The sequence below is a fragment of the Colius striatus genome, chromosome 12 (genome assembly GCF_028858725.1).
Source record: "Colius striatus isolate bColStr4 chromosome 12, bColStr4.1.hap1, whole genome shotgun sequence".
Taxonomy (NCBI): domain Eukaryota; kingdom Metazoa; phylum Chordata; class Aves; order Coliiformes; family Coliidae; genus Colius; species Colius striatus.
Window position 1 is genome coordinate 23,591,665 of NC_084770.1, and position 24,261 is coordinate 23,615,925.

General features: G+C 50.9%; 1 protein-coding gene across 16 annotated transcripts in view; it reads right to left on the bottom strand.

The window, feature by feature from the left end:
* Positions 1–19,723, bottom strand: part of MBNL1 (muscleblind like splicing regulator 1) — a 91,460-nt gene extending 71,737 nt beyond the window's left edge. For 2 of the 16 annotated variants that reach the window (XM_062005348.1, XM_062005338.1), the window contains exon 1: positions 11,383–11,485. Coding sequence is in view for 1 of the 16 variants with exons in the window: in XM_062005349.1 (XP_061861333.1) it covers positions 11,383–11,391 (9 nt within the window). In the remaining 15 variants the exon portion in view is untranslated. Of the gene's footprint in view, positions 1–5,294; positions 5,485–10,975; positions 11,051–11,382; positions 11,493–11,683; positions 11,858–19,272 lie in introns of those variants that run through there. The other 14 variants (XM_062005350.1, XM_062005345.1, XM_062005352.1 and 11 more) reach the window with 12 other exon arrangements.
* Between the last annotated feature and the right edge of the window lie 4,538 nt (positions 19,724–24,261).

A 24,261-nucleotide genomic window follows, 5' to 3' on the forward strand; every position in this document is an offset into this window, starting at 1 on the left:
TACAAACTGAAAGAGGGAAAGGTCAGTGTCCACCTCTAGCCTAGGCAACGTGTGTTCTAGCTATCATTCTGCTCTTCCTGTCAGTCAGAGAATGAAAATGAAAGGATGGGCTACTCTGCATTTAATCCATTTTGCCATTGATTTATGCATCACGAAGCATTCACACATCCATCCACATCACTGAAGTGGCAAATAACGTTTCTGGTAGTAAAAACACAGTCATACTATGATTCCTTTACCAAAACCTTTATGCCATGCATTTTGGAAACAATAAGTTCTGTATTATCCTGACATGGAGGAATTTCAGCCTTAAAAGAAGTGGCATTTCCCACGCAAGTATAAAAGAAGTTGTTGATTTCCAAAAAGAACTGTAATCTGGTGAGTTGATTTAAAACTCTGACCAATATTTTTTTAAAAAGGAAACTCATTTATTACAATCATTCCTACGTGCTTGCTCCAATGAATATTGATGTCATACACTGACTTTCTACACAAAGACATTTCAGAGCCTGTAATGAAGAACTATGCACCCTTCTGAGGAGTACAGAGCTATTCAGTATCAGACTCTTGCACATTAAAGAGATTTTGTTTGATTAACTGCAAGCATATGTAAGCCAAGTGATGCAAGAGAGGAGCAAGGCGACCTACATCCACAGCACGGCCCCAGGATCAGCCTCCTACAAACACCACGTGCCGCTGGGGCAGTACTGGCTGTGCCTGCACGCTGGCCACTGCCCATCGCCTGCCCTGGCCCCTGCCACCAGAAAGGCACCTTCCACCTGTGAAACCTTCTGTGCTCTCTCCTGCATAGTGCAGGATTACTTTCCTGCTTGTTTCAGTGGGGCAGGCTGGGACCCCTGTCAGCGATGCCAATTATTCCTTAACAAAACCCTCCCAGCACACAGCAGGCTGTGGTGGTTTTCCTCAAGAACAAAGCCCTGTGGCAAGTGAGCCCACGACCCAGATTCAAAACTGGAAAGTACTTGTAACAGTGGCAAAAGGGATAGCTACACATCACTGGAAAACACTCCTGTATCAACAGGGGACTTCTAACTACACCTGCATGTGTGTATGTATATATATATACATGCATGTAAAAAGTGTTGCCACACATATATACATCTATAAAACACAGTTATTAGCAGCATCCATGATAATTACTATAGAAAAAAAAGAGATGTCCGTGACTCAGCAAGGGAAGCAACTGCTTCCTTCTAACATCAAGTTCAGCTGATGCAAATGGTTTCAGAGAGAAGAGTGACCCGGAGGAGCTCTCACTAGCGAGAGAGACGCAGCAGACACTCAGGCTAGTTTCCTGTAGGTCAGATGTCTTAACACCTACTATACAGCAAAGGGAAAAATACTGGCTCCTTATTACTGCTAAGGTTCTAAATTAAATCTACATGTTACTTCTAGAAAGGTTCCCACTTTTTACAGTCAACTGTATAATTTTTCACTTCCCTTCTCTAAGGCAGCTGCCACAAGGCCCTGGTTGCCAAGGGTGGCTTTTTCCTTCCCCTGGAATGGATCTCAGGAGTGTGTAAAATGAGTCTGGACAGACAGCCTCATGGATTACAGCATATGCATGGTCAGTACTGACATTATTATTACTAAGCTATTCCTAATGGCATTTGCTCCAGCCAACAGGCTCCTCCGCATCGCTAACCCACCCCAGTCCGAGCACTCCTCCTGTCATTTGCTCCCATCTCCAAGCTCTGAAGTCCTTGCACGTTCCCCTGATGATCACTTTTGAATAACTATGAACACGGAGTCTCAATGAAGCCACCACATCCTTGCACCCATCAACACAATCAGTGAGATGAAATCTGAACTTAAATACCAGAAATGCCAAAGGCCATTCACGTCACCTGCTCCACATTATTCCTGCTCACACCCCATTGTCCTGCTCCCCTGCCCCGCCATGCAGCCTGCAGAGGGACAGCCAGCCCTGTGGGCCCTGCCTGGGAGCACTGGGACACCTGCAGTGAAGGGCAGAGTGGGGCACAGCACCACCATCCGCCTGCCGCACAAACAGGCTTGCTCCCAGCAAGCAGAACCTGAGGTTACAATTACGTGCATTGCTGCATCTCGCATCTGACTTGAGGGCAAGCAAAAAGGGACGTGGATATAGATAATGAGGAACATATTACACAGAGTTCCGCTTTCAACAGTGACTTACAACTATGGTTTTGATGGGTGGGACACTTCGGCTCAATAATGGTGAGCTGTGGCAGTGCTGTGACAGTCACATGCTCCTCTCCAAGGATGAGACAATTACATAGGAATAAGTGAAAACGTGGTTGCCAATGCATCAGGGACTGAGGGAGAGTCATGGGCAATGCCAAGCTGCCGCCCCAGCAGCACAGCACAACATCCAGGCACCTTGGCGCAGCACCTCCAGGACTGGCCCAGGGGACCTGCAGCCCTGAAAGTAGCCCAGCCTCCAGTAACCACACCACCAGCATGCCAGGGACACCTTGGGCAGCGAGGCATTGCCACACTCCTCTGAGCCTTCACACGAATCACAAGGCAGTGACAGTGCTGGAAAACCACTGTAGCATCTGTTGCAAGACAGGAGATAAAGCTGATCATGTTTCAGTTCTGAGCCTTCTGTTTCTCAAAGGAAGACGAACCCAAACCAGAGTATTTTCTAAGGTTTCACACATTGTGGCATTCTATCTAATTTAGATTTATCAGTCATGTCCTTCCAGTACAGTAAAAACTTATATAACTTACCAGAAAATACAATGAATCTAAATCTAGAGAATGGTGTTTTCTCGGTCACCATCCAAGGTGCCCGAGGTAACTGTTGCACACTAATGTAACAGCGAATTCAGGATACAGCAAAACTAATCAAGAGTGGGAGACACTTTCCTTGACTTAACAGGGATCACTGCACATACAGTGCTCAACAGCACAGAAACACTTACTGATGTGATTAATTTTGCATCATGAACAACCTCACTCAAGCTAAACAGACACGTGCCTTTAGATATCAAGGAAAAGCTTTGAATTAGTCACCAGTATCAAAAAGAAATATCAAAAAAATGAATGACTATGTTCTATTTTAGGAAAGAAGTGAAAAATGTCTTTTGAGATCTTGTTTTAAATGTCAGCCCAGAGAAGAAGGGGCTAAAGGGAGACAGGAGCACTTTCTGCAATTCCCTGACAGGAGGTTGTAGCAAGGTGGAGGTTGGTCTCTGCTCCCCAGTAATGAACAACAGGACAAGAGGAAACAACCTCAAGTTGCCCCGGGGGAGGTTGAGATTGGAGCTGAGGCAGAACCTTTTCCCTGAGAGGGTTGTCAGCCCCTGTGCCAGGCTGCCCAGGGAGCTGGGGGAGTGCCCAGCCCTGGAGGGATCCCAAAGCCGTGGTGCTGAGGTGCTGAGAGCTGTGGGTTAGTGGTGGGCTGGGCAGCGTGAGGGGAGGGCTGGGACTGCAGCAGCTTCAAGGGCTTTTCCAACTGAAATGATTCTATGATTCTACGATTCTACACTTGTGTAGTACCCAAAATATTTATCAGCACTGTCTACCTCCACTATTTTTGTTTTCCCATAGTATTTATCCCACAGAAGACTCATCTCTATCTACTACTTGAGTTCTCCCTGATGTACCTCCTGTTTCATTAACACATCTGTGCAAGCCATCCAAACTGCCCAGCACAGGGAGGCAATTGTGGAAAAAGCTCCAAAGATTTCCCTTTTCCCTGTATTCTCACTCTTACTTCTAAAAGCCATCTAAAACCACCAAAAATGAAAGTTTAAAATTCTGGTCCTATGCAAAGAACACTGAATATTTGCAAAACAGCTTCAGAAAACATTTAAGGAAAAGCAGTTTTTATGGAAATGGTGGTTAAAGACAGAAGGCTTGGAAGTTGTAGAAAAACAAACAAGCAAACCCAAAGCAATGATTTTGTTGGGCATACAGAAAAAAAAAAAAAAAAAAACGAGTGAAAGAAATTCTACTTCTTGTATTTCACTTGCCACCATTAGCTGTATATAATTAGCAGAATTGAACAGAGCTGTGTCTACTTTTCACCACAAAAAAGCCTCATCGTGAAAGACTTATTTATGGAATGTATTTGCACATAAATACAGGAGCTCAGTGAAAGGCTGATAAGCAGGATATTTTGCCAGGGACTTTCTTCCAAGCAGTTTGAAAAACTAAGTCATGGCAGCAAGTGCTTGCACTCCCAGAAGAACATTTTAACTGTTACACATCAAAAAGCTGAAAAGCACATAGTTACATTATCCTCCTCACGGACTCACTACCTCAGATTTCTCACTGCTTCCAAAGTCAGTTCAAGTTTTGCCTGTGCATTGAGCACTGAAGGGTTCCTGTGTAAAACCACACACGGAAAGGATTTCACTGAAAACCAGAACTGACCACACAACATCCAGAATGCTGCCCAGGCACTAACAAAGTCTTCCAAGCACTGGACGAGACTTTTTTGTTCAGGTTTTTTTTCCAAGTTTCAGAGGGCCACAGAAAACAACTCTGGAGTTTATTTCTCTGTGTTTATCAGTAAGTGCAGCTGACAGGACCTTTCTTCCATGGAAACCAGATGGCACAAGCAACATTGAAATATCCAGCGCCAGCTTGGACAGCAAGCACTTCGGGGAGCAGCGAGGAGGAGGAAGGAGGCAGCTCTGCACAGCCAGCCCAGCGTAGCCACCTTCCCGCCCGCACCTCCACAGCAAACTGGGCAGCTGTGGGAGCACCGGCTCGCGGGCGCCTGCGCACACACATGCATTTTCTATGGTGAATCCAGGCCTAATTACTGCTGCCTTCAGCTTGGCAACCTGCTCGGAAAACCTGACACATCCCCCTGGTTCGTCCAGCTCCCGGAGCCTGCACACTCCTCCACGCAGCCCCCGGGGAGCCGAGTCTAAACGCTCAAGTTCTTTGGTACATCTAGACCCAATTAATGCAGCAAGCTTCATTTTCTCCTACACCAATTTACTCAAATTTAAAAGCTTATTGCTTGGTAGGTGTCACTGCAGCAGAGACAAGGTCCCTGCAGCGCCAGGGCCAAAGCAGCCTCAGGAGCTCCGTGCCAGGCTGACCCACATGGTCTGTGGCTACACGCCCATGGACACATCTCCTCCCAGCCCAAAGCAGCGAGCTCAGGGCTAAAGAGCTGCCGAGAGAGGGGACCAAGGGCTTTGTGGGACTGAGTTGAGGAGCTCTCATCGCTCTCCCTTTTATAGAAGGAAAACTTCCCATTAACTTCTCTGGAAGCAGGATTGGGCCCTGAGCCCAAACATGCTCTGGGTTCCCAAGCCCTTACTCACCGCTCGCAGCGGGACTCACGCGGGAGCCAGTGGTGTGGCGGGACCACAGGGTGGGCTGTGGGGGCCCAGGGCCCATGCTCCCTCCTCCAGCCCCCACTGCTGGCAACCCAGCCCAGTCCAGCTCTAGAACAGCTCCGTGCTTCCTACTTGCTGCATTAAACACCGCACATGTACTTCATAAACGCTGTCTCCATCTGTGGATGCACATAAAGGGTGAATGCAGATGCCATCATGCTGAGCCTCTTTAGGCCACCCAGCCCAGGACATATTATTTATAATGCTTTTGACATTTATTTTTCTCTCCACTGATACCTGCTGCAAGGCCAAGCCCAAGGCATATTCTGCCTTGCCCTAAGATCTGCGACTGTCTTACGACTCCTTACACTGTTATCACCACTGAGTTTAGCAAACAGAGCTGCTAAGTCTATTAATCTTCTGAAACACAAAGTCTGAAACCGTAGAAACAAAACATCTCACGACAAGATATCAGAAATGTGGTACAGTGAGATAAGGGGCAAACCCAGTGTGCGTGCTGTTAATTTTTTCTGTGTCACTGCAAGCGAGACCGACACACGTTGTGAGAACCAGCTCTGAATGTAACATTGCTGACAAGTACCTAAGTGAAAAAACCTCCTTCTCCACGAGCAATCTCCCTCAGGGGCATGCAGGATGGTATGCTTCCAATCAGAAAACACAGACTGCATGTGGAAGTTTGAGCTGCTACCTATAAATTCAACAATAGAACTGACAAAACGAGTCCAGTACAGCTGGGCTGGTGGTGAAGGGAGATGTGAGAGCTCCCTTTGCAAAGTCCCACACAACTGCACGTATTTTAACCTGTCTAGCACTTATTTCTTTTCATTGTGCTGAAATTCATTCCGACTCAGCCACCGATACACACCTGTATATTTATGTCCCACAACATTTTCCTGTGAAAGCACAAATTTGACAAAAGCATCGGGTACTAAGAGCCACACAGGCTTCCAACAGTGCTGGCACATGGGCTGGAAGCTGCTCCTCTCCATGACTTCTTGTCAGCAGTGACCAGCAGCTCCGGGAGGCAGAGGGGCTGCAGGAAGACACAGGGCCCAGGGGCTGAGCCGGCCGGCGGCTGCCGGGTTAAACCCCTGTTACACCCTTGGCTTCTGGAAAAGGTCATCTGGCTCACAAAACTCACAACTGGGGTTTATTCCGTCCTCGCCTGCTCAGTTTGCCTTTGTGACTTGTAGATTCAAATGACAATGAACATCAAGCCCACTGTTGAGCACCCTAGTGACAGAAGGGAACTTCTACCCTATAAACTGCTGCAGCTAGCTGTAATTAATAGCAAATAGCAATTATCCCACTGAAAAGTCAAGCTGCATATAGTGAAAACTTGAGTCAGGACTTTAGTGAAGAGAGATGATACTATTGCCAACTTGGACTCTTTATAGTACATTAGAAGAAAGTTTTTGATAAAAATATTCTTTTCTATCAGTGCAGCATATGCACATTAATTTGACCTGTGCACTATTTCACAGGGCAGGAGCTGACAGCATATAATAATTTTATAAAAACAACTAATCCTAGAGGAAAAGTCATTCTCCTGATCCACAGCTGGCACTCACCCTGGGGCCAGTAGCCACCAAACCACCAGCCGATTACGGTCAGCCTCTAGGCACCCACCCGCTCTGCCAGTGCTCCCACACAGGCTATGGAAGGGATGTCACACCAGCCTCAGAGCAGGAAATTTTACTGCTGGTTCTGAAGGCACATTAACAGTCTAAAACAAAGTCTGGCACTGGCTATAGTGTCTAAGCAATGACAAAGACATTCACCCTGCACCTCCTGAAGGGAGAATGCGAAGGGGTTGCATCAGCTGCTCCCTTGAACATCCTGACCAGGAAACACACTCCACTGTAAAATGCCCAATGCAAACCCTCACCTCTCAGCTCTTTACATTAAATGTGTATTTTTTTAATCTTCTCATCACAACTATTACACAGTTTTAATGGTGTCTCCTCCTTCCTTGTTAATTGCTGTGAACTCTCACTGACACTAATGGCTATTACAATTGCACATATTCACAGAGCAGACCCCCAGTGTCACCCAGGCTGGCAATAAAAAACACATACATGTTAATCCTTTCAGTAAATAGTTGTGGGGTAGTGTGAAGGAGTTCTTCTGCCACTGCTTACAAACACACCACAGTACAAAACCCAATTATTTCAGGCCACAGCTGATCACTGACACTAGTGTCCTTCCTTGTTCATACTGCAAAACTATCACTAAAATATACAAAACACAACCCCTTCTGGACAGGAGTAACTGCAGGAATTTTCTGACAAATATTTATAGTTACAGAAGTCACCCTCTGCACAGACAAGAACCATAAAAACACAGCAACAGAAGGGAACAGGCCCTTTTCTGCATCTTTATCTTAATGAGATGATGTTTCTTAACAGCAGAATCACCTCTTCACAGCATTTGCATTAAAAAGTGCAAGAGGCAAAGGAAAACACATATTAAGCTTTTGAAAGTAACTGATAGCTACTGCAAGGCATCCTTTATAATCCAACCCTGTGACTGCCTTGGTGTTAGCACTGTTAGGAAAATGATGTTTGCAGCTTATAAAGGCGGTTCCTAGGCAGCAATCCTCCTCTGTTGTTGTTCCTCTGTTGCATCCAGAGGTGCCAAGGCTCATCCTCCTAATTACAGGCATTCCTGTGCCCTCTTCACCTCTGCTTTAAATCTGGAGTAGCAGAATAAAAGAAGTACTTACAGGAAGTAACAACAGAGAGGAAAACTGTTTTCATCTGAACTGACTAGGAGATCTTCATCTACACCACACCTGTAAGCAGCTTTACCGTGGCCACATAACCCATCCCTACCAGCAAGGTAAAAACCACACAGCTTTAATGCTCTGCCTCCTCTGGGCAACCAAAGTAACGGCCCTGCAGAGTAACAGCCTTCTGGCTGTGGAATGGTCCTTTCAGCTCTTGGGTGCGGCACATCACCGTCTCTTGGACTTTACATTTATTCTCCAAGTTTCCAATATACATAGGCCCCAAGTTCAGGGAAGTCAGATTTGCATCTGAGGCTGGGATGCAAAGCGATGCAGCTCAGACATGGTGCAAAGGCCACTCAGCAGTACACTGACCTGTCCTCCAAAACCCCTGGGAGGACAGAGTGCAGGGAATGACACTATGGATTCTTTTCAAGAGTATCCTCCCTGATTATGAAATTTTGGAAAGCAGCATCTTTGGTGCTCCTGAGATGTGCAAACTGGACAAGCACCAAAAAGCTCCCTGCAAAACAGGCTGTAAAAGTAAGCAACAGCAGCACCTGCTACTTTCAAATGCTTGTCAGTGTGTGGTCTTGGTCAAAAGGTGTCTAAAGATGTCAGTTTATTCAAGCCTTGGCCTTACCACAGGGAGTAAGATATAGATAAACTCAGAAATTATTACTTAGAAAATGATCAACAGCATCTGAGACTTAGTGATGGCATAAAGTAGCAGAATTCAAGAGGTGAACTAATGAAAGCAAAATTAACCTCTCTCCAAAACTGAAAATTAACGTCTACATTTAAGGTGTGAAGCACTTCCATTACCACTTGCTTACTTCTCATTATACTGTTCAACTTCCCACATCAGAATGAACTCATGGCATTTCTAGTCAGAAGTAAAATCAGACAAACCTTCCCGAGCTGCCCACACGGCAGCGGCTGCGACGGCAAAGTCCTGCAGGAACCCACACGGCAGCCTCCCGACCCCAGCCTGGCGCTGCCCTTCAGATACCGCCTCCACCATCTCCCAAGCGCCAGCGGGACAAAGGGCTGCTGCCCTCACACCACAACACACCCACTGCAGAGTCAGGGGAAGAATAACTTCTTGGCCCTGGCTGCTCACAGAAAAACTCCCGAGTGAAAGCTATTCTGCAATATGATTACTGCTGCAATTAGAGAAGAATGTACCAGAGAAGAAACTGGAAATTCAAATTCCCTGCTTCCACCAATTAAGCTGTTTTGTTGATACTCCTGTAGACACCTACTACTCATTCCCTTGTTAACCTAAAAGATCTGAAACTCCACTATCTTCTACCTGGAGGGTGAAGCACAGGCGTGAGACATCAGCCAGGAGGGAGCAGAGCTGTGGGCAGCCCTCAGATACATCCCAACTGGTCGCTTCCTGTGTTTGCAGCACAGCTTTCGGCCCAGAAAACGTGAGGCTCGTGCCTCGGCGGCACGTGGCATAGCTGTGCTTCACAGCCCTTCTGAAACAGCCAGCACAGAGGAGGATTTGGTGGGTAAATGAAATCACTAACTGGAGGTCCTTCCACGGCCAGGAACGCTGGCACTGTGCAGGTGAACCTCTGCTGCAGCTACCAAGGGGATAGCTTTGGTTCTGTGTCCCATTCAAGGGAATCACATGCTGCTCACACAATGCCTCAGTTCTGCCCATTGATTCAACTGCCTCACGCTACACGTAAAAATGCTCAGCCTCAGACCCTTACCTTCCATTCACAACAAACTGATGACAGCTTTAAGGAAATGAGACAATAAGTACGTCCTGTCACCTTCTCTCTCGTACATCACATGAAGAAGTCTATCGCCCTGTATCTTTCCTCAGTACCTGAGTACATAATGACTGCACAACCCTGGACCTTTACATGATGTGCAAATTAGGCAGACTGTACAAGTACTGTTAAATCATATATACAACATGCAGGGCAATACACTGCAAAATTGCCTCAACTCTGGAGACCAGGTGCTTATAAAACTCAGAACATTCAGTCATCACCATTGCTTTTCTATTGAAACCGCTCTTGTTGCAGCTAAGCCTAAAGAAGTTTTGTAACTCAAAAGCCCAGCTTTTAAATCTAGAGACATCCAGCTCTCTCTTACAATGATCTACTCCTGATCTGACACAAATTGAGGAAAGCCATTTATCTACCCTAAATTGACATAACGTCGTTTCATGCCAGCAGATCCAGCAAGGGTTAGCACCACACACAAGGAGACAGACCCTGCGGGAGCCCACGATCCATCACAGCTTCCAAGAGCCCACCCTGAGGCTCTCACCCTCAAACCTCCCCAGCAGCACCAAGTACCATCGGTTAATTATTCATTATGCAAATTGTTTTCCTGTCACTTTGGAACCTGTTGATATTTCATTACAACCTTTTTTCCTTAGTGCTAAAGATACAGTCCAGTTAATTAATCAATGCTATTAGTCATTACACAGCTCTCTCCTGCCCATCACACCCCTGCTCTCTCACACTTTCACTGCTTCTTTGTCACCTGTGTCCTGCGGTTACTCCCATGCTTTGCAGCATATACTCCTCACCTCAAACAATCAACTCCCCCTATTAAAAGAAGTAATATCTTTTCTAAAACAACCACAGACAGCAGCCCTTCATTCTTGCCTTCCACTACTCTAATATCATAACACACTGGTTTTGTTTGCAGTAACAAGATGCAAAGCAAAGTTCTCAATTCAAGAAGCTTCTCAAAAACAAAACAAAAACAACCGCCCAAAAAAACAAAGCGAAAACCCCCGCTATTTCCAGGCAGTGAAGCCAGAGCCTGCCAAGGGCCCAGGTGCTGCGGGGAGCGCCCGGGGAGGCGCGATTCTGCTCCACACCGTGCACACGCCCCGACCGGCGACGTCCCTTTGAAGTTGCCGTCTTCTCCAAAATCTCACCTCAATAATGGCGCTTTTTTGGAGCCCTCGCGGACACGGCTGGCCCCGGCCCCGCGGCCTGTCACGGCTGCCCCCCCCCACCTCCTCCCGCAACGCCGCCCCGTCCACGCACATCCCGGCCCGGCCTCCCGCCCCCGCAGCTGCCCGGCACGGCCGCGCGGGGCCCCCGGCTCCCGGGACGGGTCACGCGTGGCGAGCGGCCCCGGCCGGGCTGCGGGACGCCCGGGCAGGCTGGGCCGCGCCGCGCTCCGGGCTCCCCGGCGAGGACGGCCCCTGCCCGCGGCCCGGCCGCAGCGCAGCGCATTGGCGCCTTCCCCACTCCGCGCCGCCGCCCGCGGGGCCCGCCGCCGCGCCGGGGGAGGCCGGGCCGCGCCGGGGGCACCTGCCGCCGCCCCGCCGGCACTCACCTCTGGCATGCCCGCGGGCAGGCGGGCGGCGGCCCTGCCCGGGCACGGCGGTGGCGGCCGCGGCGGCCCGGCCCGGTCAGGGACTCATGCTGACAGCGCCGCCGGCGCGGCGGGCGGGCGGGAGGCGGCGGCAGCGGCCCGGGCTCCCCGCGCCGGCCCCGGCCCCGCTTCCGCCACCGCCCCCGCCCCGCCCGGAAGCGCGTCCCGGCCGCGGCCCCGCGGGCGGCCCCGCGCCTCGCCTGGGCCCCGTCTGGGCCCTGCGGGGAGCCCCGAGCCCGGGCGCCCGCCCGGCCGCGCTCACCTAAGCCAGGAGCAGCCTCCGCGATCCGGGCGACACGAACCCGAGGCGAGGGTGACGAGCGGAGGCGTCGCGGGCGGCCCTCCCCCGGGGACTCGCCTCCCTCATCCTCCCAGCGGCGGAGCAGCCCGGCGCCTCATGAGTCACGGTGCCCGAGCCCCGGCACACGTGCCCGGCCCCGCCGCCGCCTCCGGCCGCGGAGGAAGAGGAGGGCGGCAGCAGAGCGGGGGAGGGCGGCGAGTGGAAAATGTGTCCGGCAGAGCAGCGCAGGCGGCCCCGGGGCAGCGCGGGTGCCTCGGGCCGCGTTTGCCAGCGGCGTGCTGGTTGCTCCAGACCCGACACCCCTCAAAACGCTTTTCCTCGAACGAGGCGGCCGCGCTGCTGCTCCGGAGCGGGCGGGAGGCCGCGCTTTCACGCCGTGTCCCGCTCACTGTTACCCGGGCCAACAGCGCATTGCAGAGCGGCCGTTCTCAGCGGCCCGGCCCGGCGGGCTGAGCGCGGCTACTGCGGAGAGCCCCGGCCGTGCTGATCCCACGGGCAAACACGCGGGGCCGGCAGCCGCCTCGCCGGCTGGACAACCTCCGACCTTCCCCGGCTGCCTGGCAGTCCCGTCCCTTCAGCGGCTGTCACGGTGCGTCCCACGGCGCGGGAAGAGGAGCTACAGGGACACAAGGTAGTCAGACACAACACACGTGTGTCCCATGAAGGACTCGAGGCCAAAGTTATCACCACAAAACAATGTGGCACTAACCTAAGCGACAGAAGAAGAGCAGGGTATAGAGCAAAATGCAGAGGCTGCCAGGCAGGGAGGACAGCGGGGACACACCGGGTCGGGCCCACGGGACGGCTGTGGGGACGGAACGGCTGGAGGAACGGGAAGCGGCCTGCCGTGGCTGGAGGAGGCACAGCAACCACCTCTCAAGGCTTGAGGGTACTATAAAGAGCTGGGAACAATCTCATCTCTCTATTTATGGTGGTGAGGGCAAGGAGATGGGCTTAAACTGCAGGGAGAGAGATTCAGGCTGGACTTACTGGGAGAAAAAAAGGGGGACTGGCAAGGGTACTAGATGAAGGATAGACACTCATCTGAAGAGTGAGTTAGGTATACTCCACCCTGCCTGGGGCAAGGGAACAGATTAAGTGACCTTTTGCGATCTCTCTTCTAGCTCTTTCTTCCTCTGACCCTGCCGGGGTTTACTCCTTTTGATGTACACTTCCCTTTATAGTGTGCAGCCTGTTCCACCCTGAGGCTCACAATATAGCTCTTACACTGGTAATTCCTTTTTTTCCCCCTCCTATTTGCCACAAAAGATTCCCATGCCTTTGAAAACAAGGATTTTCAGTTCTCTGTGTTTTTACCAGCTTAATAAAATCAGTAGCAGGATTCTCCCTCTTTGCCTTTAGATACCGAGGCAGCAGTCACATCTCAGCCAAACTCACTCCCAAACTCCACAAATATTTGCACTGATTCCAGGAGACATTTTGCTCAGTATTTTTTTCCCAAGTAGTATCTCACATGAGGCCACTGTGCATGGATAAAGCTGAGTGTATTTCAGTGAATAGACACACACATTTTAAAAAACTCTGTTTTCCTTACAATTTTCATCTCAATTTCTCATTTCTTCCATGGGGAACAGTTCAGAGAACTCTTAATTTGTGGCGAGTGCTCCTGACCTGGTCCCTGTTACTAAATGTAAGGGTAGGCCAAACAGTCAAGGTAAGGAGATGCCTTCTTTGCCCTCAGCACGGGCTCTGCCGCAGCAGCTCCCGTGGGTGCTGCAGCCTGGGCTGGTGCCCAGCAGGAGGAACAGTTCCCACAGAGACTCAAACTGCTCTTAGGCTGGAAAGCAACATAAACCAGGCAAGCCTAACCCTCACAGCTCCACCTCCATAGAGCTTTCTCCTCATTTTGGTTGTGAAAATTAAGACCCATCAAATACATGAGTGCTCACAGAGAAAGAGTGTGACTCCTCTGAACGAGTTGTGCTGCCAGCATAACCCAGACCACACATGGTGAGAGGCAGGGCCAAGGGCTGCTGCAAGGAGCTGGGCACCACACGCTTCTGAGGTTAAACCCAAAACACTATAGAAGGTTTTTCCACGATTAAAGTTGTCACATTTGGTCTGGTTTGCCTTCTAGCTCCCCAGCAGCTCAGGCCAGTGCCCAGGTCTAGCCCGGGCCTGATTTAACGCACAGGTGCTACTTGGGACAGCCCATGCCCCTCATCTCTCTTCCCACTCACCTTTTGTGTCTAAACACCAGATAGTCAGACCACCTCTGCCCTGCTCCCTGTCCGCTCCTTGGTGACTTTACTCTGAGTTTGGATTGCTATTTCTGTAAGCTGCGAGGCTGATGTCCATCCCCAGTCAACATGAACAGCAGCTAGAGGGAAACTATAAGGCACAACAACATCAGAAAAGGCAAGGGAAGAGGCAAAGGGCTTATCTCTGGTATCAGGAGTGTAGCTTGCTCATGTAAAACATCTCTGTCAACACAGACGCCTTCCTCTGACTTCATTTTTCCTACCAAACACACTGGGGGTTGCAATTCTGCTGGAACTCGGTGTTTCCATCTTCTCCCTCTCATGCTTGTCCTTTCCCCCCAGATCTTGTATCCCGTGTTTGTAATTCTGAGCATCACTCATTACCCATACCCAGTTGTTCCAGAACACGTTTATTTTTACCTCACTAATGAAAAAAATCAATGCTAAAGTGGCATCTCTGGTGCAGATGAATGCTGCTTTTATTCAATTACAGACAGCGAGCTGCTGTTGACTTCTGAAATTTCAGATGATCACTCAGAGTTACATCCAGCACATCCTTCAGCCTCAAACACAATAACCCCTGCCACGTTGCTGTTTGCTTTGACATTTATTAGGCTCGGAGAATAGAAGAAATTTGCCTTTAGCTGTGCCTTTTTCCCTGATCTGTACTCAGGGCTGAACTAAGCAGAGAGTTATGTTTTGTGCAATGAGGTGATAAGGTGCTGTTCAGCTTTAATGAATAATTCCTCATTGGGAGACAAATAATATTACCTGCTCAAGAGATGTGAGATTCAACTGTTTCCTTCTTCATGCTTTTTGTTCTATTATACAGCCTGGCACGAAGATAATTAACTTTTCTTTTCTTGTGCTCTAATCACACCCTGCAACAGCCTGTGCAGCACCTCTGAACCCTCCCAGGGAGCTGCCCAGGCCGAGGGGAGCGAGGCACGTCACCCACGGGGACAGCTCGCTGATGTTTTCTGTTTATCTTTTTGGGGCTTTTTTATAGAACCTGGAGATTGAAATGACATAAGCAAACATTCTTTTTTCTTTCAGGAAAATATGCCATGAATTTGCAGCTGTGTTTCAAAGCAGTTTAATCCAGGTCAGTAAGAAACTCCTGACGACTCGTACCCCGTCATACTTTGACATGGCTTTGCCTGTCGTTATATAAAGCGGCGGTGGTGCAGATGCACTGCTCAGATAACTTCAGCACTGGCTGCACACGCCTTGATAGTCTCTGGGAACAAACATTGTAATGGATCATTTGTTGCTCTTCCTGTTTCTGTTCTATCACAAAGAGGTACGTGAGGCTGTTTCCTCTCTGTATGCTTACATCAGTACACTGGGCATTTTCAGAGCGGTTGTTCCCAGCACAAAGTTTTCTCTACCAATGCCTCACTGCCCAGATTTCTCTTAAAGACCTTCAGTAGGCCAGTGCCTGCACAAATGGCCTTTTTAATTAAACAAATAACTGGTGTTGAAACTGTGCCTCCCTGTCATGGCTTGGTGGCTGCAGCAGCGCGGGTGTGCAGGCACCGAGACGCTCCTGGCTGCACAAGTGACACGCAGCCCCATCCTCAGCCCTCTCCACTCCCTGGTTGAAGGGCCTTGCCCCACAGCCATTATTTAGTTGCACTGCTCCATTAGGTTCATTTAGTTTCATTTTTCCCTCAGGTCCATTTTCACCACAGCACGTAAGGACCTGCCTGCTGGCTTCAGTACTGCCTGCCTGCCTGCAACTGCAGCAGCCCTGCCAGCCCCCCACTCCATCCCCCTGTGAGCCCTGCCAGCCTCTCTCCACTGCCAGGAACAGCCATCCTGCTCCTAGTGCTGGCTTCCGCTGCGAGCCCTGCTCACAGACATCCCTGCTTTGACAAGACACGGGGCCAGTTTGCCTTATCGTTCAGTTTATGTTGTTCATCTGTGATGTCCTCTCTATATATCCTATAAAGCAAGTGTGTCCTATTTTCACATCAGTTTTATGTAGGTTACAGGGGGTTAAACCCCAAGAACACAGATGCCAAGCATATGCTCTGCAGTAACACGATGTCCAGGCAGAGCATGGCAAAGAGGAAATCATAGCGAAACCCCAGATCCAGGGGCCTCCCAGATTATCATGTGATAATGATCATAACCATCTGGGATACCAAACAGGACGATGGACTAATTGTCTTCCAGCAGAGAACGATAAAGAAATATGTCAGTGAGCACTTAGCTTCATATGTCACTCAAACCCAGACTCATAAATTGGGAGACAAGGGAAAAAGAGAAACACATTGTGTAGAGAGAAAGTACTCTGAGAGACATTTTATGTATCTGAGTCACTACATGTTGTTACAACGGAGGCAAAAAAGAGGAACTCTCTTGACTGAACTACCACAGTCCTGCAGCGAGTGAAGCAAGACACTGACCTCCAAAAGTTGTGCAATGATTCCCTGCCCTTCCCTCTGAAACGCAGCGAGGAAGGCTGCAGGGCAGCAGTACCCCAGCTTAGGCTGGCAGAAGCTCTGCAAGGACAGCAGTGGGACCCAACATGTCCTGGGTGCCCTGCTCTTCACAGCTACGCCTCAAGCAGAATAAAAGCACTTCCCACTGTGTCTCCCACTTCCAAATGATCTGAAGGGAGACGTTTATTGGGAAAGCAGAGTGATGGGTCATGCTGTGACTGTCATGGCATTAGGTACATGAGGTGGAACCGCGTTTAAGGTTTCTCTTTGTCAGTACAAATGTGACAGATACTCTGCAGAATTAAGGAACTTGTGTTATGCATGCCTTACAGATCATTTCTAGCCTTCCCTCAGAGATGGGTTTCCCAAGACATTCGGTATGGGCAAGAGAAGGTTACCCACAATGCACAAACTACAGCTTCTTGAAGCACCAGCTCAGCGACTGCCTTTCCATGGTTACTCCCTGAGAGCAGCCCCCAGCAGCCTGCTGCCTCCCAACCCCAGTGCCTTCTTGAGTCAGACTGTAAATCAAACTTTTACTAAAGAACAACAACAGAAAAATCAGTGAAGAACCTCATTTAGTTCAGAACTAGCTGAAAGTCTCCAGATTGCAGCCAGCTGTGGAGCTGGTGCTGGGCAAGAGGAACTGTCTGCCCTCGAGGGGCCCTTGTGCCCCAGTGCCTGTGGCACTGCTGGGCAGGAAACAAGCACCCAACAGCAGAGCTTCTCTCCTTGGTGACACTACACTTAGGGTAACTGCACTGTGAGATCCAGAGCCCCTGAGCAGCACGGGTCAAGCCTATACAGCAGCAGCACCGGCTGCTCAGCTCTGAACCATCTGCAGAACCCTCAGGCACGAGGGGTGCCAGGGGCTGCCTCACCCCTCTCTGTCAAATGGGTAAGTCAAAATCACGGGGCAAATCCATTGAGCTTGAAATGTGTCTCGTGGCTTCATTTTATCACCAGATCACAGCATGGTGGGAGCTGGAAGGGCCCTGCAGAGCTGCTCCAGCCCAACCCCCTGCTAAAGGAGGTTCCCCTCACTCAGAGGGCACAGGAACGTGTCCAGGTGGGTTTGGAAACCTCCTGAGAAGGAGCCTCCACACCCTCCCTGGGCAGCCTGGGCCAGGGCTCCCTCACCTCAGCACCAAAGGAGTTTCTCCTTGTGTTTAAATGGAACTTTTTATGTTCCAACCTTTGTCCATCACCCCTTGTCCTGTCACTGGACACTGCAGAAAAAAGTGTCCCCCCATCCTCCTGACACCCACCCTTTAGGTACTTGTAAGTGTTGATGGTTCACACCTCAGCCTTCTCTTGTCCAGGCTAAGCAGGCCCAAGCCCCACAGCCTTTCTCCATAAGAAAGGTGTTCCAGTGCCTTCAGCATCTTGCTAGCCCTGTCACACCAAATAGCTGCAATTGTGCCTGGCCTTCATCAAAGGCAGATACACAAGTTACTTCAAACACAGTCTAAACACAACTACCATCCTGGAGAAATTATTCACTCCTTATGCCTTTACACATCCAGCACTCATGGAACTCAAGTTCCCCAAAGACGTTACATTTCAGTCCTGATAATAAAGAAAGCAGTGGTTCCATCTCTTGTGCAGCACAGCTCGTGCAGTAACGAACTTCCTCTGCTGCTCGGGGCAGCGTGGAGGCCAGCGCTTCCGCACTGCTCTGCTACAAGCTGGGCTGTTTTCCTGTTAAGGATATTATCTGCATGTGCGTTTTACTAAAGGCAACATACAGATTTCAGGCTTGGCCCTTCCACTGTGTTGTCCTCTTACTTCAAAGCCTCCTGCAGCTATCAAGTGACAAAGTTTTTGTTAAAAATAATACCGTGCTTGAAAACTCCACCAGCCTACAAGCACGTGAATGAGCAGAACCCAGACTGCTAATTCCACAGCAAGTATCTGTTCTGTGCGCTACATCTTTCACACTTTCTGTTCTCCATCGGTCTTCAGTTCACACCGAGCCCAAATACAGTGCCAAGAGCCACCCCCACACTCAGCTCCACGGAGGCTCAGCCCAGGGGGACTCTGCCTGGGACCCAACAACAGTGCATTGGGTCCCCAGCAGCGCCAACACATTCCCCAGCAGCGGCAAGTTTCATGGCAGGGAGCTGAGGGCTCACTTGCAGGGGATTCACGTCATTCTCCCAGGGAGACAGAGAAGAGTTGGAGAAGGTTGGTTCGGGAGGACATCCACCCACCTCACCCAGGGCTAGAGGAGACCCGTGCTCAGCCCCAGCTGCAGCACAGCTATGGCGGCGATGGCTCAACGTGAGCACCCAGCCCAGCCCCTGCGCCACCAGAAGAGAGAGCAAACTGTCCAAACAGCCCATGGGGCTCTCCAAAGCATGGGAAACATCTGTCAACTTTTCCAGAGCAGTAAGTGCCACAGGAGGTGGGCTGACAAAATAACAAGGAAACCAGAAAGAAAAGAGAAAGAGGGACCTGGGAGCACTGCAGCACCCGGCTCTCGCGCCAGGCCTATCCCACGTGGTCCTGGGAGGGGGTCGTGGCTCACACGGGGTCCCAGGGGAGCTCTGTGCCATGAGGGTCCTGCTGTGCCCCCAGCAAGTGCCAGGAAAGTTCCCCTTTGAAACCTGACCACTACTTTTAGTACTCTGCAAAGTTTCATTACTTAAACTTTGTGTAACAAAACCTTACATGTAGCGCTCGCTGCTTTGACACCTTATTTAAATCTTCCCCAACTTCTCTCCAGACAGCAAGTGCTGGAGTAAGAGCAGCAAAACGCAGACCTAATAAAGCAACCCAGCTCTCCCAGCAGCATCCCATAGCCCAGCACACTGCTGTGCCATGGAGGAGCAAGGTGGGCAGGGGCCTCGGCGGGGGCACAGAGCGTGGTCCTTACCTGGGGCCGTGGCACGCGTTGGAGTGAGCTGCAGCTGCAGCAGCGCCCGGTGGCACAGTCCTCGCCTCCCTGGCAGCGCTGGGCCAATTGCAACCTGCCTTTGCCTGCAGCGGCGCGACGGCGGCCTGGGGAGGGGGAAACGGTGAAAGGCCACAAGAATCACGCTTTCCAAACCCTACAGGTCGAAGGATGTGAAATAAGCTCTTTGCAGTAGCATAGCGGTAACCATGGCGACGGGCTGCGGTTTGCATTGCTGTCTTCTTAAAGCAGCAAAAATTACTTTCAGCTAATGAGAAGGGAGATGTGAGGGGAAGTGCTTTTGCATGGCAGCCCCGTCTGCAGCCACAGCACAGCTCACTGCCGGGGCAGCTTGAGTCTCAGGCACAAACACACGGGTTGAAGCTGCCTCCGCTGCACCCCGTTAATCTGCCCACAGGCAGCTGCTCCAGGCCCTGGCCCGCAGCCCCTGGAAATGGGGCAATGGCTGGGGCGGTGCCACAGGGCTCCCTTCCTGCTGGGAGCCACAGATAACAGCTGCCCAACCGGCACACTCAGAACCAGTTGTGTTGTTTGTGCTGCGGCCACCCCCATCTCCAGGCTTCCTGCAGGAGCAGCAGCCCTTCCACCTAAAGCCCTGCAGAGCAGGAGCTTGCTAGAAACGTCCCTTGCGCAGCCCAGGGAGGGAGCTGCTGTGCCCCCCGGCTGCGCTGCTCACTGCCAGGCTCCGTGACACCGAGCAGCAGCTCACAGGCCTCCTGGGGTAGGCACTGCTCAGCGAGGGGCTGCGTGGGTGGCAGCTGGGGAGCAGCAGCGCGGGCTCTGCTGCAGCGGAAGCGCTGTCTGGTCTCTGCACTGCATGTTGAAGCCGCTTTCCACACACGGCACAACAGGGCCGTGCATTTGCAGGGCACGATGCACCAGAGCCAAGCTTGCAAAGCAGCCTGTTTCTCAAGAGCTGCCTCTCTTAACTGCCTGTGCTTCCAGGGTGTGCTGGAAGTACAGCCTGCAGGTAAAGGCAGCCTGGAAACCACCACAAAGGGATGCTGCAGTCAACACTAGCAGTAATTACAAACAGGATTTCTTGCTATTGCTTTCCAGTCATCTACCAGCATCTCCCTTTACTGCTGTCGTGCTGTCAAGGCACAGAAGTTCACCATCTCATCCTCCAGGATGGTACATGAGCTCACAGAACAGCTTCACAACAGCCACTCACCCCTCTCAGGGCACACACTGTCCAGGGCACAGCCCCAGGCAGCCCCACTCGCCCACTGCCCTGACAGCAGAGACAGCTGCCCCAGGGGTGGGGAGGAGGGATCTGCAGCAGCACAGCTTCCTCGCCCAGGCCACTGCAAGAGCTGCCTCATAGCAAAACAGAGTTTCTCCAAACCTGGTCACTGGTATCAGTGTCACTGAAGGCCGAGGGGCGGTGGGAGGGCAAAAGCCATGGGAGCCAGGCAGTGTGAGTGCTGGGCAATGGCCTCTCCTGGCAGCAGAGTAGCCCCATGTGCTGGGGACAGAGGTGACAGCAGTGTCAGGGCTCCCTTTGGCACTGCTGTCAGACACTGGCATCGTAGGCTGGCTGCAGGGAGAGCTTCCTGCTGCGGGAGCAGTGGGGCAGCGCTGGCCCTCACTCCCTCTCCCTTGGCAGCAGCCCCCAACTTCCCCCTTCTCTGAAGGAGTTTAAGCTCTTGCTACTGCTGCTGGCCTCTTCCAAAGATAAGGGCATTGCAGACAGCATCTTTCAAAGATCTGTTGGTCAGAAAGAGCAGAAATAGAGTGTGAAGCACAATATCTTTACTGCACTCTGCTTACGTTTGCTTTGCAGGCAGACAGACTTAACTACCGATTCCTCCAGGACAAAGTACTAAAAGTTGTTCTTTAGGAAGCGGGATGCTCCAAGTTTGATACTTTGGCACTGCACATAACACCATCTTTCATCTTTATCCCTGGAAATGAGGAGATGATATACAAACCAGGCTTACAAAAGCCCCTGGAAAACCCTAGGAAGGGTTTTGTAATGACTCACTGAGATGTTTTGTGGGAGAGCTGCAGCCCAGGAGTGCCGAACCCCTGCCCCACATCCAGCTGCTCCTCCTCCAGCCGTGAGGACAGGCTCTCATTCTGTCAGCCAGGGCCAAACCCCTCGTGCAGACACTGTTCAACCGTGTCAGGATTGTTTAAGCTGAGGGACACGACTGAGTGAGATCAGACGCTGCCACTATAACTGCCCACGTGCGAGCCTTTGATCCACAGCAGCTGCAGCGGGGAACACATTCAGTCTTTGAGTGTTAATTGCTCTTTAATTTGTAGCACATTACAATGTGTTAACTATTATAAGGGAATTGGTGCTACAGACATCCCCTAAACAGGGGCTTTTTAAATGCTCATAGAGCTAGCACTTGTTTGAGGAGGGCAAAAGTCCAAGCCCACAAACTTCACGCGTGTTCCTGTTTTTCTATGATGGAAAGGATGAAGGAAGTTTGCACTGCACAGGTTATATTTTAGTTTTGGAAGCTACTGGTGTAAAACATTGAAGCTCCTGAACACAACTGCAGGAGCAGGGCTGGCAGGGTTTCTGCTCTCTTCACAAGTGTGACAGTTACCTCAGATCTCCCCACACCACACAGAGCGCTTGGTAAACTTCCTTTTTGGCAGTTTCAAGAGTGAAATCTTTCCCTTCAGGGCTTTGCATCATTAGTTTAATCAACTGATGTAATTAATGCAGTAAACAGAGCAAGTTAAAATGGAGTTACCTTCTTCCAAGAAAAAAGTACTTCTCTGTTTTGAGTGACCAGCAATCCTGTAAAGCCAGATCCGGGATGCTGCAAAGATCCAAATCCCAAGTCTTGGTTTCAGCTGCTAATAAATAACAAAATAAACATAAATAGCAGAATGCAAGCGATAAGCTGATTTGATTTGACTAAGACTTTGGAACACTCTCAGAGATGCCTGTTCCTAGTGCAGAATTTAGTGCATTTTTTGCAGGGACATAGGTACCACGAGTGAGGGAGCTCTACTTTTTCCAGGCGAGGCACAGGCATGCTGGGCATTTCCCTGGGCTTTGCAGAGGTTCAGTAACCTGGCCAGAGCACAACCAATGAGAGTGAAAGGTACCCAGAAGTTTTCACCACAGCTACAACAGGTTTCCCAGGTGTGCCAGCTGCCTGCACAGGAGTCCAGCGTGCCCTCGAGGGCTCTGTCAGGATGGAGACATCCCCAGAGAGGGCTCCTGGCCTGAAAAATCAGGGCTGAGTTGCCCAAAGAGATTTCCTTGTTTGCTGTACAGCTTCTGCAGAGCTGGGCACAGTGTGTTGGCAGCCATCACCCCTTTTTGGCTCTTCAGTGGGATATTAGCACTTGGGCTTACCAAACGCTCAGAGCAGAGCCTGTGTGCTTTCCCTGTGTCAGATACGCAGCTGGGGAAGTCTTCATGCTCTGATGAGTAAAACTGTTTATTAATTGATTAAAGCCAAACTTGTTGGCTTGTCTTTGTTTAGACTGTGGTTTGCCTCGCTGTGTTTCTTTTGCACCAAGACAGAGCGTCATCAGCACCAGGCTGCTTGGGGAGATTTATGGCAGCAGGTCAGATGACAACGCCGTCTGTCCAACTTTCCTCCTGTTCTGTTATTATCACTCCTAAAGAGTTGTCCAAAGCCTGAGGTCTTTCTTAGGCCTTATTCCTCAAAGTACAGGGTTCCTTTGGAAGGGCTTTTTTGCCTCTCGAGCCTCTGTTCCCTCCAGCAGGGGCTGAGGGGGGGCAGGAGAGCCCAGACCCCGGGCAGCGTCGCCGGCTGCCTCGTGTGTCCGCACTGGAACAACATCCCCAGTGCTCTGGCAGCCCACGGCGCTTCCTGCGTGCTCCCCAGCTGAAGTCATCACCCCGCCTGGGACTTGTTGCTGTGGAGATGCCTGTATCGCAAACACGGGAACGTGATGCCAGAGAGCAGCACAGCGTGCAAAAGCAGAAGAGCTCGGCAAAATGGCTTTTTCCCCCTGCAAATGTCATTAGCAGTTGCTAACTCTGTGGAGGAAGGATCTTCAGAGAGGACCACGAGGGCGTCTGTTCCCAGGGCTGTGCCAGGGCCACGTGTGCCATCCCGAGGGCATGCATCTGCAGACAGGGCTCCTGCCACACAGCAGCAGAGCAAAGCCACCCCTGTGTCACCCTGCCCGCCTCCTGCACCCAGCACTCCAGGACCTGGGCTTTTGGCTTGGAAAGGTAAATACACTGAGATGTTCAATTAGTGCTTCCTGTGAAGAAGCTCTGAAGAGCCCCTTGCATGGCACAGCAGCTGCTTGGGAAGCCTCAGGAGGAGAGAAGCACCTGGTGCTGCAGACAGTGGGGCTGGGAAAGGGATGGGGAACAGGGCTCCCTGGCTGAGCTCCAACTCCTTCCCTCCCACAGCAGCCCGAGGGCCACAGAGACATAAACTGGCACCCCTGTTACACGGCTGAAGCACTACTGTGGTGTCTGAGGGCTCTGCTATTGCTTATTGTAATAGATAATTTATCTTTCATTATTGTGATTGGGATGCCACTTCATAAAGAGCATCTGGGAGTGGGAAAGGTGGGCAAACACAGCCTGAAGGTTTACACTTTGAATACAGAGAGCCTAAGAGAGCAGCAAGCCTCGAGTCAAAGCCTGAAAGAGAAGCCTCACAGTGGAGGAGCCGCTCCAGGGGCCTCTGGGAGCAGGGCAGCGGGTGCCAGGGAGCAGGGAGCCACTCGCCAGCCCCGGGCAGCTGGCCCCAGCACCATCACCCGCTGCGCTCTGCCCAGCAGACACTCAGCCTGGCAGCACAGGGGGTGCAGATGCTCAGAGTTTGTAAACAGCCCCGTGTTACTTCATTTTTTGAGTCAATAATATAAGTTCATAATTATGCAAATGGTGCACGGACAAAGCAAACTGTGCTTCCAAAACCAAATATCCTCCACAGTGCTGGAAGGCTCCAAGCTTAGAATCAGAGTTTGCTTGTTGGTTGTTTGCTG